General features: G+C 43.0%; 1 protein-coding gene across 2 annotated transcripts; it reads right to left on the bottom strand.

Annotated features, from left to right (window-relative positions):
- Nucleotides 1-80: 80 nt before the first annotated feature.
- LOC136428732 (uncharacterized) lies at nt 81-15,540 on the bottom strand. 2 transcript variants are annotated; one of them, XM_066418455.1, is made up of 20 exons: nt 15,120-15,540; nt 12,470-12,871; nt 11,896-11,982; nt 11,228-11,454; nt 10,137-10,563; nt 9,104-9,175; nt 8,362-8,766; nt 7,789-8,009; nt 7,125-7,314; nt 6,957-6,992; nt 6,431-6,838; nt 5,907-6,080; nt 4,920-5,134; nt 3,782-3,968; nt 3,368-3,424; nt 2,518-2,919; nt 1,903-2,280; nt 1,380-1,409; nt 1,006-1,096; nt 81-348 (listed from the first exon to the last, which is right to left on the bottom strand). In XM_066418455.1, exons 1-20 carry the CDS (start codon nt 15,181-15,183, stop codon nt 255-257), a joined length of 4,167 nt encoding a protein of 1,388 aa, XP_066274552.1. In that variant the 5' UTR covers nt 15,184-15,540; the 3' UTR covers nt 81-254. The 2 variants fall into 2 exon arrangements, with proteins under 2 accessions (XP_066274552.1, XP_066274551.1); XM_066418454.1 differs by having other exon boundaries at nt 9,104-9,178; nt 15,120-15,539.
- Nucleotides 15,541-16,557: the final 1,017 nt, after the last annotated feature.

Here is a 16,557-nt window from a genome sequence, read left to right as displayed (position 1 = left end):
CTCCAGTTCTCTTGTTCCTTTTTTGAACATATATGATTGCACAGCCGCTTCTATGGGCTACAAGAACTTTCCAGTCCATATAAAACTGCGTTATCTTATAAACGAAAACGAATCAAGATCCTGTATTCTAGTATAAAGGATGGGTACAAAAGGAATAATATTCTCTGTAATTTTATCTCCTTGTCTGCCCAAAAATTTGGTGACTCGGAAATTTCTTAAATTCCTAAAGTGAAAGCCATGTGCGTGAATTGACACTACTCCGCATCCGGTTCAAACATCACGTTGTCTCGCCTCATCAAAACGGTTGTGCTAGTTGACATCAGGCGGAGATGTTGACGTTTCATTGATCTGGGGTGAAAAACGTGTAAAAACGGTAAAAACATGTCACCACTATAGTCGACTACTTTTGCCATTTTTTTGTGTGATGCTGGAAGGTTTCAGTTTTGGCCTTACTCCCAATCCAAAGCCAGGTCCCGAAAAGCCCTTCTTACACAATATCTCAATGTCGGGATTGGGCCTGACCAGCTTTAGAAGGGTTGCTAGAAGCTTGATTTGGCTAGACTAGGCCCCGAGCACACACAATAATTACAAATTGGTAGAATCCAAGGATTCTACCAATTTCTGAACGGAACCCTCTGTGAGCTAAAACTGTACGGTTCACTCATTCAAGGCGTGTTGTTACAATATCCTACAGGATATCATGTTATATTATCATATAGCCAGATGACGTCGACCAATCAGAAGTCCTCATTTCATATCGGTTATGACGCCGTAACGCCATATAGAGAAGTGCCACAAGTGGTGAATGATAAATCTCAAGTAGTCAATCATAACAATAAATAACCCGTTCGCCTGTTCCATTATGGAGGGGGAGAGGTGGGGATCTTTACCGTCTTGAAATAATCAGACCTTCTGTAGATACATGACAAACTAAGATAAACCCTTTCAATACTAATCTAATCTAACCCTTAAGTACGTACATGTATAAGTCGAACGTCTGCCCACCTGGCAACTTTAACTGCTGTTGCAATGGCTACTGCTACAATAACCAACACGACGATGATCCCGATAATGGCCCCCTTGGTAAGAGTCGGCTCTCCGGAGAGAAAAGAAAAGGAAAGAAAATAAATATTAATTAATGAAACAATTTGGTTGTGCAAAACGATACAAGAGGGCAAAACAATCTACGCAACAAAGATGTTGATAATGATAGGCATATTAACGAAATAATAATTGCAAATTACTAACGTCACTTGCCTGCGCCATTTGCGAAAGATTGACTAAATTAAGCCGATCGACATTTGATAACTTGATGTAGTTACAAGACATCCATTTCTATTCTGTGTTAAGTTTAAAGTAACTTATATATATAAACTGACCTTGGAAAAAGCCTGCTGCTGCTGATTCGTCTGAAGGAAAGAAAAATCATTTTATTGTATTATTATTCTTGCTTATGACTCAAATTTTGCGTATACATTGCTGCTCCTCAAGATCAAAACAGGCAGAGTATATGACAATAACTTTATTGCAAAGTTACTATATTTCACGACAGGAGCGAACGAAACTGAAACACACCAAATAGGGACCCAGATGACTCAGCACCAAAAAATTAACAAGTCTAGACAAAATAGATGATCGACCTAAAATGTTCCAAGAACGTTAACGCAGCGGTACTGTTTCATCACAAAACTTAGCCTGGGTGCCAACCTATTTCTACCGAGGCTCCTACATTCGCTACCCTAAAAAAATTTAGGATGGCACTCAGGCTACACAAAACTCTGTTTAAACAAGGACATCATAATAGAATAGATATAATGTCCTTCTTCATAATGTCCTTGGTTTAAAGCAACTTGAACGCAGAATACATATCCAAACCGATCTAGTCAATGTCATTAGGCGAACCTGTAGGTCTGCATTTGTCGTTGAGGACGATGACATCATACAGGTGTATTTGGCCTGCTCCGCCTGTTGAGTTGGCCGAATGGTCTAGTTCAACTGTGAAGACTACGCGGAACGGCTGTTCCCTATGGAAATCCAGATGTACGCGATTCGTTTGTCTATACGTCACCTTGAACGGAAATGTTCCCAGCAATTCAGAATCAGAGTTAGACATGTTGCCAACAACTGAGACGTGTAGTTTCGCGGGGACAACGGAACCTTGCATGCGGTAGTGGAAAACGAGTGTGTTGTTGCTACAGTTGGTACTGAAGACGGGAGATTCAAGTACCGCTTTGGCATCGTAACGAACGCCGTCGCTGGAGCTCGAGATGCGGACGGCTTCTAGCGGAGTAAAAGTATGGAAAAATCTTAGGTATGGAAAGATATGGATAAAGAAACATGCAAACAGTAGAATAGGTAATGTAATTGTAAAAGTTCCTTAGAAGGAAATACCTCCATCGTATATCATTCGAGTATTTCTAAAAGTATGATTGATTTTGATCAGCAGCCACTTGAAAATGGCCGAAAGTGTCATTGCGTATATTGCGTATATTGACAGACATGGGTAACTATAACAACCTGTATTATCCACTTGGCAGATAAACTTCCGGTCATAATGGCATGCCTTGTCGTTCCACTTGTTCTTCTTGAGTGGGTAGTATTCGGCGCAGTCCTCTCCCTGTCCCGAAAAGGCGTCATTCGGTTCCCCGGGTCCCCAGTCCGTGAAGTCTCCCAGTTCTTGGCCATCCATCCACCTCCAGACGTTTTCCCGAAGGACGTCGCGAAGGCCGAACCAAAACGGAGATTCCCGATCGACCGAGTTCTTCAGCGTGATCAGGAAGTCGTTAGTTTTCCGATCGCGAGGCATGGCGAGTGTCCCACCGTCTGCACCACACACGCGGAGGGACTCCTGGAAAGTGGCAGAAGTGTTGTACGCCTTGTAGCAGATCCCTTGGAATGGTTGATAGTCTTCTGGACAATCTTGAAAGTGAAAAAAAGATATAACTGTACTAACAGATTAATCAAACTGTAATCGATCTTCAAACTATCCAAGCATAAATTTAGTTCACAAAGCAGCTACAGCGTCAACGTGATACATGAAAATACTCCATAACGTTAATGATCAAATTGCAAACTCCACATAAACTTCAACGTTCGTGAAGCCATTCATATTGAGCGAGGAGAAGTAGAATTTATCTAAAGATAGTCATATTCTTTTTGTATCCGTTAACTATACTTGTTATTTTGTTTTGTTGTGACCTGTACTTAGCCAAGTGTGGCAGAAATGTGCAATAAAGGTCTTCATTCATTCATTAAGACTCAGCAGAAGATACAGAAAGAAATGATTACAGAACATATCTTTGTTATACAGAGATGATTATTCAAATGTACGTCTGAATGCGAAATTGCTCCCACCTCAATGACTCACCTGCTATATGATAGAAGAGCTCTAATGTCGACTGCAACCTCGTGTAACTTGATTCATCTGTGAAACAATGATATTTTGAAAGTTGCATTTAACTCAACAGCAACTGACAACTCCCAAAATGATCCTTCTATCTTTTTCAGTTGAATGTTACAATACCGAGATGGATTATATGTCGATGTATCTATGGAGTTTATTTGTCATGAATGAAAAAATACGTCTACGATGCTGCAAATATAGCATGTAAAACTAATTTCTGACGCCTCATCGATTAAATGCTAAATATGATGTAAAAGCTAAGATCAGTTGGTATGACCAAATGTTTGTTTTGTTTTGACAAGCACAACAAGTCAAAGAAACCAAAAAGATGCTCCGATCGCCATTTAGCGTAATCATAAGAAAATATAGAAAAAGTACCTATTTGACAGATGAAGTAATTCTGCTTTCTGCACACGTCGTCGTCCCATTGGAAACCTTTATCCTTCCATAGCTGTCCGCAGTCCTGGTCCCCAGTCGAGCCGGCGTTGTTAGGCTCTCCCGGTGCCCAGTTGGTGAAGGTACGGCTGACTGGAGTCCCATCAGACCAGGTCCACGTGTTCTCAACCTACATATTGAAATTCAGTTACGTATACGCGTTAAAGATGTCAAGTCTAACATATCCTTTATTACCTTCGCCGAGAAGGTTATGTTTCGGTCAGCGTTGGTGTGTGTGTGTGTGTGTGTGTGTGTGTGTGTGTGTGTGTGTGTGTGTGTGTGTGTGTGTGTGTGTGTGTGTGTGTGTGTGTGTGTGTGTGTGAGTGTGTGTGTGTGTGTTTGTGTGTGTTTGTTTGTGTGAGTGTGTGTGTGTGTGTGTGTGTGTGCGTGTGTGTGTGTGTGTGTGTGTGTGTGTGTGTGTGTAAACACGATAACTCGAGAATGCCTAAATGGATCGTCTTGATACTTAGTATGTGGGTAGGTCTTCTTGAGACCTCGAAATGATTAGATTTTTGGCCCCTATTGACTTGCTATGGTACTGCAGCGCAACTTCCGGGTTGGATATCTTGTGTTCTGAACATGGTACGGTCATGATTTGTGAGTTCTACATAGATCTTGGGAGGGAGAGCAAGTCGTGTAGGTCCTTGGCGACATTTTGGAACTGCAGGAGCCGATTTTGTTTAAAACTTTGAGAGAGAATAACTCAATGATTTTGAGTTTGTAGATAGCTTGAGTGATGAGTTACATAATCGTATAATAATAATTATACTTATCGGATCTGATTTGCATGATTAATGAGATAAGTTAGTAAATCCGCTGCATCCCACGATAGGACTTTCAAACATGTGACATATATATGCGAGAGAAAGGAATATTGATAGATATCAATTATGCAAATGAAAACCTTATTCGCATAGTCAATGACAAAATATTATAATTCCATAGTGGTAAACATTGGGAATTTCATTCTTGCAGCATTTGGAAGTTAAGTAAATATGAACATGATTAGACATGAATCATGAAAATAGATATTGTGTTCTCTACGTTATGTTTATCAAAATAGACATCTTGCCAAACTTACTGTCACATCATTGAGCCCGATCCAGTAGTCTCTGCTCGCGTCAACCTCCTGAATCTTGGTCAAAAGAAAGGCGTGTACCTCCTGTGTCTTGACATCGACAAGATGGCCTCCGTCTGATGCACAGGTCCTCTTGGCATCCTCGTAAGCCTTGGGCTGTGTGTACATCTTGAAGTATTTGTTGTACCTGTAATCTACCCGGGTGTACCTAGGCTGATCTGAAGAAGGACAGGAATAGTTATCAAACCGCGCTGCATGAGAGCTGGCTTGATTCCATGCATGCAGTCAATGATGAAATATTTTCTTTTGGTTAGACATTATTGATACCTCTTGCAGTTGAATGTTGCAATCAAAACGATATCGTTTTACGTATACGATGTTGTCTATATAATATAGGCACTAGGTCTACACATCCTGGCAAAAGTGGGTTCAATGCATCGGATGATCCTGTCAACAGTGCAATCTTTTAAAAAATTTTGAACGAACTGTCGTGGTATTTTCACTATCTTTGTTTACTGTCGTGATACGTCAGCACAACGAATCAAGGCCGATCTTTGTGTCTAAGTTATCATAATTATCGCACGAGGTAAGACAAGCCAGACACATTTCATTTCATAATTGAGCCAAATCCAAACAACACAATGCTTATAGTTTCATGAGTGCCATGATTCCTTTGTAGTAACTGATGGTTATTACGCACTTCACGACATGCGTAAGTTATTTAAAGGTGCACATCACCATGTATACTTAGTAGCGCTAGCTTATGTAAATGTGCAAATCTTTGTATTATCTATGATGAAATGTTAACATCATATTCTGCCAAAGGAAATGACTTTTACACGTACGATATATGTACTTTTGGGCCATCATTTAGAAAGATTATGCTAATCATATCCTTTATTGTATCATAACTGTCTGAGACAAGATATAACAATAAATCTACAAAGACTCAAAATATTTCATTGAGCTCTCCGAGCTCTTGCTATGTACCTGAGCTCCTGTAGTCGACACAAGTGCGACAGTGACAATGCGATGCAGAGTTGCCGCACCAGTTGGAACTGGAGCAGCACGGGACGTCTCCGCTAGGGTCGCATTCAGCAGGCCTGCCGTCTTCAGCAGGGTATCGCTTTCCGCAACGCCCATCGTCACGCCACTTCTTGGTAGCTATCAGGAAAAATAGAAGTAAGTCATTGACGGTTTCGCTCTGTCTATTCCATCATTTACGTGTCAAAATTTCGTACTGAAAAAGGTACCTGAAATAAACGGAAATACTTCTATGATGTTATGGCATCATTTCCGTGTCAAAACATCGTGTAAAAAACGTACCTGACAATAGCAAAACTACGTCTACGATGTCGTATTTTTACTATCAAAATAGAGAGAATTGTCCTTGTTAATATAAGAAAGCCAGACATGTGTATAATACACTGAAGCCAGTAGTAAAGGTACACAACGATTCTTCAAGATTCCAAAATGGAAAACGCAAACGTCACGTCAATAAGTTGAACCCTGACCCGATGGCGTGACTTGACAGATGAACATCCTGGCATCGGTACATCGTCCATCATTCCAGGTGTTCTTACGGGACGAGCGACTCCCGGAGAAGTACTCGGCGCAGTCCTCATTAACCCCAGCGTTGTCCGGTTGTCCTGGACCCCATGGCCTGAAGCTGCCCAGAGCAACGTTATCGACCCACATCCAACCTCCCTCCTGGTGGTGATCAGTCAGCCCAAAACGGAACTTAGCTTTGTTGTCCACTGCGTTTTTCAGGTTGATCAGGAAGGCGTTAGTGTCGGCGTCCTTTGGCATGGCGAGGGTCCCTCCGTCAGCTGCACATGTCGAAGACGCGTCGCGAAGGTTCTTCGGGGTGTTGAAGGCCTTGTAGCAGATGCCGTTATGCATCTGGTAGCCACTGGAGCAAGCTGAGAGGGAAAATAAAGATTCTATGACAAATTTATGTTGCAATGTCGACATTATATATCGATATATCGTGTCTACAAATATATGCACAACTTAGCAGATATAGATCTATAACGTTACCTTCTGGTCGTCCACAGGACGTTTCTTCACCGGAACCTGGAAGTATGAAATGGGAAGGAGCTCATCGTTATCGAAAAAATCGGATTGAAAACTAGATTCATACCCATCAAGATAGGAATCAAACGTATTAAGCAATTATAAAGAAAAGTTTAGACGTAGAAAAGGTACCTATCTGACAGATAAAGTACTTCTGATTTCCGCACATGTCGTCGTCCCATTGAAAACCTTTATCCTTCCATAGTTGTCCACAGTCCTGATCCCCAGTCGAGCCGGCGTTGTTAGGTTCTCCCGGTGCCCAGTTGGTGAAGTCACAGTCGCTGACCGGAGTACCATCAGACCAGGTCCACGTGTTCTCGACCTACATACATGAATTGGAATTGTTACGCGTTGAAGATGTTTAAGCTAAAAGACACCTTTTGTCAAGATATCATTTGGCCAATGGATAGTCTTCCTATAGCCCGTAGTCCAGCCTTCTTAGCTTTAGTCCACTACCCAAGCTCCGCTCCCCGCGGGCTAAGTCTTCCAAGATTTAGAAAGAAAATATACCTACATTTATCACCCATGTCACTCACTCACTGACTCCGTCGAGCACGAATACTGACTCCGTCGAGCACGAATACAGAACTATCTACAGAATGAAGATGTCTAGAGATCGGAAGTTTTGTGAAACATCGATATCAAATTCCCACGTAAAATATTGGTATCTAAAGTTCAGCGCCACTTTAGGTATGGACGAAATAAGAAGAAACATGGTCTCTCCATAATGTCTATTAAAACAAACAAACAAACAAACAGACATTAATATACATGTATTTCATCTTGCGAGACTTACTGTCACATCATTGAGACCGATCCAGTAGTCTATGCTTGCGTCAACCTCCTGAATCTTGGTCAGAAGAAAGTCGTGTAACGCCTGTGTCTTGACATTGGCAAGATGGCCTCCGTCTAACGCACAGGCCTGCTTGGCATCTTCGTAAGTCTTGGGCTGTGCAAACACCTTGAGGTATGTGTTGATGTAGGCGCCTTGACCTACTGGAGTGTACCCAGGGTGCTCTGAAGGACAGGAAAAGTAAGCAAACCACGCAGTATAAGAGCTGGCTTCGTTACATGCATGCAGTCAGTGATAAAATCTTTTCTTCTGGTTAGAAAACATCTTTCTACTGCAACATCAACCAAACTTCCAAAGACTACTTTATTACTATGTTGTGGTGTTACCAATGGGTTACACGAAGCCCACATTTAGCAGATTTGTAGACGATGTGTATCCAAACTCATACTGACATTATTAACGAACAAGTATTTCTCATCAGTAGTATCTTATACCAACTTTAAGTTATGAATTCCAAAATCAAAATCATTCGGCTTGGAGCAGTTCCATATGATGAAAAATACATGATGAGACAACCTGTTGTATCAGCTTGGCAGATGAATTTCCGCCTATCAGAGCATGCCCTGTCGTTCCACTTGTTCCCATTGGGTGGATAGAATTCGACGCAATCCTCTCCCTGTGGCCCCAACGAGGCGTCATTAGGTTCCCCGGGTCCCCAGTCCGTGAAGTCCCCCAGTTCTTGTCCATCCATCCACCTCCAGACGTTTTCCTTGATTCTGTCATGAAGGCCGAACCGAAACGGGGATTTTCGATCGACCGAGTTCTTCAGCGTGATCAGGAAGTCGTTGGTCTTCTGATCGCGAGGCATGGCGAGTGTCCCGCCGTCTGTACCACACGCGCGGAGGGACTGTAGGAAAGTGACAGCGTTGTTGTACGCCTTGTAGCAGATGCCTTGGAATGGTTGGTAGTCTTTTGGACAATCTTTTGGGAGAGAGTGGGAAACAAAAACGGATAGCAGCGGAAGTCATGATTAGACATGAACACCTACTTAGGTCAATTGACAATTCAAACATCTGAATTTAAGTAAATTTAGATTAAATGTTCTTGTCGTTGTGCCTTGTACGTAGTAATATTGGTGGTAGATTAGTATAGAGCTAGAGTAGAAAGCAGGGTACAGTAGAATCTTCAACCATCGAGGAACTTGCGATTCCAGACTGGACCTCTCATCAATTGTACTTTAACCACTTACTCACACACAGCTCGAGTGTAGTCTTGTGACAATAATTTGTGTTCGCTCAGGTGATGACGTAACGGTTACCTGGAGATCCCTGTGGTGCTGGCGTTCCCATCTGGTCGGTAACGAGTGACGTCATTGTTGTGCGAGGACGTTCTGCTGCAGTATATGGTATGTTGGTAGGATTGGTAAAATGGAACACGATTAGATTATGGGCCCGCTAGCGGCTTCACAACGTACTACAGCACGACAACACGGATATCTACACGGATTTTGATACCTTGTGTTTTAGGCATGCTGTAATCATTGATTTTTTAATGACAGATAGCTCTTGGACTCGTGAAGAGCTGACGTCGGTTTCGGTCCCCCATAGCTAGGAGCCTTTCTTTGTACTGCAGGGACCAGGACCGAATTTGTTTGATACTTTCAAGATCAATTCAATAAGGGACTGATGAATTATAATGGATTTGTCATGTAGATTGCTTAAGTTATAATTGACAATATAACATAGTAATCATCAAAGTTATGAGTTTATATACATAATTGATGAGGAGATTCTATAAATCTGCTGCGTTCCATTGTTGTTCATAAGAAATGAATTTGTAAATAAAAATAAAAGAGATACTATTAGAAACATCAATAGATATCAATAATGCAAATGACTGCCTTATCTGCATGATTACTTAAAAATACTATAATAGCATGGTGATAAATGACAGGAATTTCGACCGGTGCAACACCAACCGAGAAAAGTCTACGGTTCAAGAATGGAAATGCACTGCCACATGACAACTTAAACAAGTTTTTTGGATGATGATCAGTCATGACAAAGCTATTTGATTTTCCAATGTGAATACAACCACGTAGCAAACATCACGGCGATACAGCCTTATCGGGTATATATACTAGCTAATCTCCAAGCATATCTATATCGATGGCAAGGCAGTATACAAACTGATTAAAACGGAGGCAAGGTAGTATCAAAACTAATGCGAGCGAGCAAAAAGAATAACTAAAGAATATTGGCATTCTTTTCATTGTCCGCGGGACAGGAGAAAGTCAGCCTGACAAATTGGCCTTACTAAGAATATCCCAAACAAAGGAAGTATAGACTCACCGGACGCGGGTGTCGAGGTGACTTGACACCGATACTGATCACTGGTGGCCTGTCCCACGACTTGGATGTTAGTGGTTGCCCAGTCAATCACGTTGCCATGGTGACTACAGAACACTGACCAGTCTGTTCCGATGTCCTCTGGAGTCAACACGCGGTCCCAGAGGTTCACCTGCGACAGTTCTCCGCTGAACGCTTGAGACTCTACGAAGGATCCCCCGACCGTGTCTTGGTCCTGCGCGAGGATCCATGTACCGCCGCCCCGCACTTTTCCTCCTACGTTGACCCCCGTGCCTGAAGCCCGAAACGCGCCGTCAGCGTAGAGCTTCCAATCCCCGTTACTGCTGCGCCAGGTAACACATATGACGTGCCACCCGCTGTCCCAAACGGGCAAGGCACCCAAGTCAGCTCTCGTATTTTGCACGTATAACTGAAAAAAAATACGTAGTTCAATGAACTTGACAGTTCTCTTGAAATTGCGACCTGGATTTATTGCTAGAAGCATTACTGTGTCAACAAGACTTTAGAATTAGCATATTTAGCGAATCAACAGATATGAGAGGCAATGGTAAGAGCTATAAAAGGGGGCTGTCACACTTGTGCGTAAATCAAGTCCGTATGAACTCCGTATTATTTTCTACATGACATAAGTTGCTTGTAAGTATTTTTGTATATGAATCGGCATGGAATATATCTGTAACTGTATCTGTACCTATATAGTCTGTATAACCGCCCTTCGGCGTAACACACCAGCTTCGCAGGCACGCAGCGCGATAGCAGCTGGTTATATTACACTGAACGGCCTGTCACACATAGCCTTTGCACATCTGTCTGCAACCGTTCTTTAAAGCTATCTAGAGAGGATGTTCGTACAGCATTTGATGACAACGAGTTCCATTCTGCTATGGTCCTCGGAAAATACGAATTTTTGAACACGTCAATCCTTGACCTTGACTCTATTACCGTCTAATAACTCTAATGACAAAAAATGATACGGAACTTATACGAACTTGATATGCACACAGGCGTTGCATCGACAAAGTGGTGATTAGAATACGAGAGGTTTAGTATATCGAAGTACATTGCACACCTACTTCGAAACGGCCGCCACTACCTCCGTCGTTGAAAAGAAGTAGCTCATTAGCATGCTGGACACTTCCCACAGCGTAGCTGACCAAACTTGTATGACTGTAGGAACTCATGTCGGTGCGCATGTGCAGACATAAAGTAAAACTCGTCAAGTCCTGAGACAGTGGCGTCCCCAGCCCAGCGTAGTTACTGACGCGGCGTGGGGCGGGGAAGGTTATTTTCCGCAAGTTACCTGGAAAAAAAAGGCACGTAACAACATTTATCAGCCGATATGACTCATTATGAGGCGAATATAATCTAAATATGGATGTCAGGATTGGGATGTTCCTGAAGCAGCTGAGCTCCTGGTTCCAATTAGTTGATAACTGGGAGACCCCGGTTCAAATCCTGGAACAGGACATCTCGATTGGGGCTGCATCCGTCTTTCGGAAGGGACGCAAAATAGGGGTCCCGTGGTTGGAGAGGTGCCGCGAGCGCGTTAAAGGCGAAGGGCTACTAGCATCCTTGTAAAAATGCACCCTGCTACAAAAACCTTGCTGGCCTACGTGCACTACAAGGTGAACAACAACAGCATATCTTAGAGTTGGTACAAGGACAGTGCTTAAATTAGTTTAGAGTGCAGTCTTATGACGATAATCTATTCCGATGGTGACGTAACTGGGGTAGGCGTTACCTGAAGACCCTTGTGTTGCTGACGTCCCCATCTGGTCGGTCACGAGTGACGTCATAGTTGTGTTGGGCGAATCTGTTTGCGCGTCATCTGAAAATCAGCAGATATACAAAACGATTCAAGCAACTGGATAAAATTCTCTATAAAGAGTTAGACGCTTCTCATAGCATCCACTACTTTCATCATACCAGAGACTGAGAATGTGCTCGAGAAGACGATGTTTATTCACGAAATAGCACGACATAGCACGAAATAGCATACCAGGTTTGGAAGTTCAGGGTACAGGGTTGCCTTCTTCAGGCACAGAGTAGCGTCAGTACTTGTATTTATGATTCAAAGTTTGATCATAGTTCCCACAGAGGGCACGGAGGGGGTGATTTAATCTCTGAATCATCATGGTAATCCAACCGCCAAACAACACCAATACAAAGAAAATGTCGTCTGAAATTATTCTCCAAGCAGAGGTTTCGGCCGAGTAGGGTAGGAGTGTCCGGGATTTGGGGAGAGAGGCGTTAAAAATTCCGGACACTCCTACCCTACTCAACCAAACCTCTGCTTGGGGAATAGTCTGAAATACCTGTCGTCTGACAGATGAACTTGGCCACTTTGTCTGAGCACGGCAGGTCATTCCACCCCGGCATTGCCACAGAATTGTAATGTGCACAGTCTTCATCCCCTTTGTGGTTATCTGGTTGTCCCTCGCGCCAGTTGCTCCAGCCGGCAGACTTGTTGAGAACAGTCCCATCTTCCCACATCCACCGGCCCTCCCAGTTCTCGTCACTCAAACCAAACCAGAAGTAGCCCCTGGGATCTACCGTGTTTTTCAGCTTCATCAGAAAGGCGTCTGTGCTATTGTCTTTGGGCATGGCCAAATGTCCACCCTGGTTCGCACAAAACTCCCTCGCTTGGTCGTAGGAAGCTACCTGGTGGTACACCTTGAAGCAGGCTCCCCTGAACTTTGTAAAACCACCTGGACATCCTGTTGGGAGAACGTTGAACGTTTATGATGCAAATGACCCTTTGCGTGTTTTACTAACTCCTTGTATCATTGTATCAGGATATTAGAGATTTACGTGGTAGCTATATTATTAAGTGAGTAGAATGTTAAGATATATTTTGTATATCTGTTCTGTAGTTTGTAGCTGGCCGCATGGAAGTCACTGTACTTTTGTTGTGTCAAGAAAGATTCGATGTTATCATCATAGATAAGAAGAAAAATAAACCCTTAGACTACAACATTAGGAAAAATCGGTAAAACGGCAAAAAGGCATAATTTTATTCACTCCCAAGTTTCTATAATTTTTCACCGCGTTTTTTTTGGTATATAACGTTATGTAATTCAATGTGAAGGTCACACGCAATGAATTTCTTCAGCTTCATATACTGAATTTAAGTACTTGACATTGAAACGTTACGATTTTCCATCCTAACATCTGCTTGATGGTAACCTGATTACAGGAAAAACATATTTCCGTATCTCAACAGCTCACAAGTACCATGGAAGTGCTATCATGTTTCGATCTAGTACAACCGACTTCTATTGTCACTAGTAATATATATACCATAGGTTATCATTTCTACAGACAATTTCAAGCCAAGTTTTGACTCACGTACATTGCTATTGTAATCCTGCCAAGTCACGTATAGCTAGCTGCATCCTCTCCAGTTTTCAGTAAGCGACCAAAGTTCAATCGTGAATCATTCGGCTGGCAGCTAAACACGTTGATAACAATCTTGGTGGAAACACATATGTACACACATGTCCGTATGCCACCTTTTGATATCGCAGCTTTTGGGCTGAGATTATAACTTGTATTCTAAAGGCAATAACGTACTGGACCTGTGGCACGTTGGCAGCAAATTATAGCGGCACGAATGTTTCACCAATTTTCCCTTGCGACTTGCGGTCACACTGTCGTGCGGCTCATAATTTGCGTCTGAAGCCCAGATGACCAGGTGATTGGAAATTGCAGTGTTGTCGATGAATCAAAATAGAATTTGAAATGCTTAAAGAGAACAAAAAGAGATTTGCAGTGATAAAGGGATGTTCACTTAAGTTACTGTAAATGCATTTAAGTTCGCGGGGTTTTTATTTCGCGCTAAGGCGAACATGGAGTGCATGTTCGCGGTGGTTTTAAGTTTGCAACAGCGCTATATAGTCACATTCTTCTACAGTGTTGGACAAAAATGTTCGCGGTGGTTTTAAGTTCGCGGTGAAACGGTTGCCGCGAACATGAAACCACCGCGAACATTTCTGCATTTACAGTATCATACTTGGGGAAACAAAGATATCATATATACGCGTAACCTTAAAAGACCCTTACAGTAACGGAAATGACGTGTCAACCAACAAGAACGATATACCACTCTATTATGTGTTCTGCACCATGTATGTGTAATGATATATTTTCATAGATTTATCAAAATAAGAAATGTCAACTCTTGTTGGTATGGTCATTTTGGGACCTATTGGTGACTAATGGCCCCCAATATTTATAGTGTCTAATGTAGGAGTCTAGTTCGCGGCTCGCTCGCGGCACGTTCGCGGCGAGTTCGCGGTATTTTGCCACTTGCGTTTTATAAATTCGTCATTTCAACTGGCACATTTGAGGCGATAGGGTGGCGGCAGGGCGGCGATATGGCGGCAGGCTGGCGTTTGTGCGCGGCACGTTGGCGGCAGCCATTCGCACGCTGCCGCCAACGTGCCGCAGTCCAATGAGATTGGGGCTTAACTGCTTCTGGATGTAAATGTCATGGAAACGGCAGCCATTACATCAATCATACTTTTTAGGTCCTAAAACGACAGTACTTCTAAGTCGCTCACGAATCTTTTACATTTAAGTTGTCTGAATCTTTCACTGAACACGATGACGCACTTTCGTAGCCTCTACCAGGCTGGAAAGAGTTGAAATTAGCAAATTAGGCAGAAAAACATGCAAGGGGAGTTAGTCTACTATTGGCGTACAGTTTGCCGTAGATGGCATATTGGACCCTCCCTCCTTGGCCGACTCCCTTATCTTATCATATCATACTGTCCCCTCTATTTGGCCAATTTCTACAATTCTTCCAGCCATCCGCGGAGCCTGATAGAGGCTAGCACTTTCGTACCATGCTGCATGCGCCTCATATTCACAATGGTGCGAAAATCATCACTGCAACTATCACCCAATCAAGTATAGACAGAGCAACTTCTATATCATGTTATCACGTTTAACGATGCCACGTACCTGCAGCTGTTGAGAAGGATGTTTCAAGCACCAGGAACAGGACAATAATCGAAGCTACCGACATCGTCCACTGGGCGCCTCTCTTTTTAGTTTAGATCATGGATATCGGTATGGACCACTGGCTGAAGGTTTGAATATCGGCCAAAGGACTACTCAGACAGGTTGACAGCAAAGATAGAAGAAACTTTCAGCCTATGAGCTACCCGGATGATGGTCCTGGCTTAAATGGGCGGAAAAGCTCGGAGAGAGTACGTAGTGACGAGGTGACAAAAGGTCAATGAATATTAATTAAGTCAGATGTTTCTTTGCAAAAGAGAGGCGCATATCATGATCATCTTTTTGAAACTCGACACTCAACCACCGACCCCGCCACTTGAGAAATAGATTTCGAAATCAGGACTCATGTGCGTTCTTGGTCATACAAAAAGCACTTTCAAACTGCGTTCACCGTAATAGCACATAATATATAATATATGCACACAGAAAACCCGGTCTGAATTCGTAGAAAAGGCTCCATTTTAGGCATATATACACCGATCAGGCGCAAGCCGCTCAACAAAAAGACGTTTCCAAGCAATTCCGGCAGTGCCGGCCAATGGGCACAACTCCACATCCGCCTGAAGGTAGCTGATAACGATACGAACACTTGTTTGGTGGGTATGGGGAAGTTGTGCACTGCAGCTGTCGACTAGGGCGGTAGGAGTTCACGCGCTCCCCTATAGCTAGCCTCTTCGCAGGCCTCCGATATGTTGAAAATCGCGAATCAGCGCTCCTAACCAAATAAACGCCGGCCCAGAAGGCCTGCAAAGGAGGGGAAGTTGTGCACTGTCGACTAGGGCGGTAGGAGTTCATGCCCCTAGCCTCTTCTGTAGGCCTCCCATATGTTCAAAATCGGAACTTGGTACTCATTTTGGAGTCCATCTGAGCGAAGTGAGGAAAGTCGTGTAAAAGTGTTTTCCCCAAGGGCACAACATCGGTAGCGTCAGGGATTTCTAATCCGGGACCACTGGGTTCTGATTGATGATGAGAATAAGGTGATTGGTTGACGGACATTGATGGGGATAAGGTGATTGGTTGATGGTCGACGTCACTTTTCTGTTACCCTAACAACCGACAGCTTGTGCTGTCAAGTGTACTGGCTACGTCTCAGCATGCGAGTTACGTCTTGTCTCAAGGGTTTCACTGGTATACTATTTCCAAAACAAGTGAGCACGTCATTGCCCATTACTATGATAAATAATTCAAACTATGGCTTTCTCCACAGGCAACGCCAATTGATGACGTTTACAGATCATTCAAAACTATGAAATATATAGAGTGGCTATCTTCATCTCCTCGATACTAGTTAGTATCCATCACCATTCCCGGTTGTGTATTTTCCCATGATGTTATATTCGCACAACATGGCAAAACGGTAAATCGTTCTAATGTAGTGTTG

The sequence above is a fragment of the Branchiostoma lanceolatum genome, chromosome 2 (genome assembly GCF_035083965.1).
Source record: "Branchiostoma lanceolatum isolate klBraLanc5 chromosome 2, klBraLanc5.hap2, whole genome shotgun sequence".
NCBI classification, from domain to species: Eukaryota; Metazoa; Chordata; class Leptocardii; order Amphioxiformes; family Branchiostomatidae; genus Branchiostoma; species Branchiostoma lanceolatum.
Note: the sequence above shows the minus strand (reverse complement) of the source record. Positions and strands in the feature narration are given on the sequence as shown.

Bases quoted from the DNA above. Each gene is read 5' to 3' on its own strand.
- LOC136428732 (XM_066418454.1), bottom strand. From the start codon at position 15,183: ATGTCGGTAGCTTCGATTATTGTCCTGTTCCTGGTGCTTGAAACATCC. The intron at 6,993-7,124 runs GTACCTTTTCTA...TCATACTTCCAG, and splicing joins GTACTTTATCTGTCAGATAG to GTTCCGGTGAAGAAACGTCC. The intron at 5,135-5,906 runs GTACATAGCAAG...GTCCTTCTTCAG, and splicing joins TGTCGACTACAGGAGCTCAG to ATCAGCCTAGGTACACCCGG.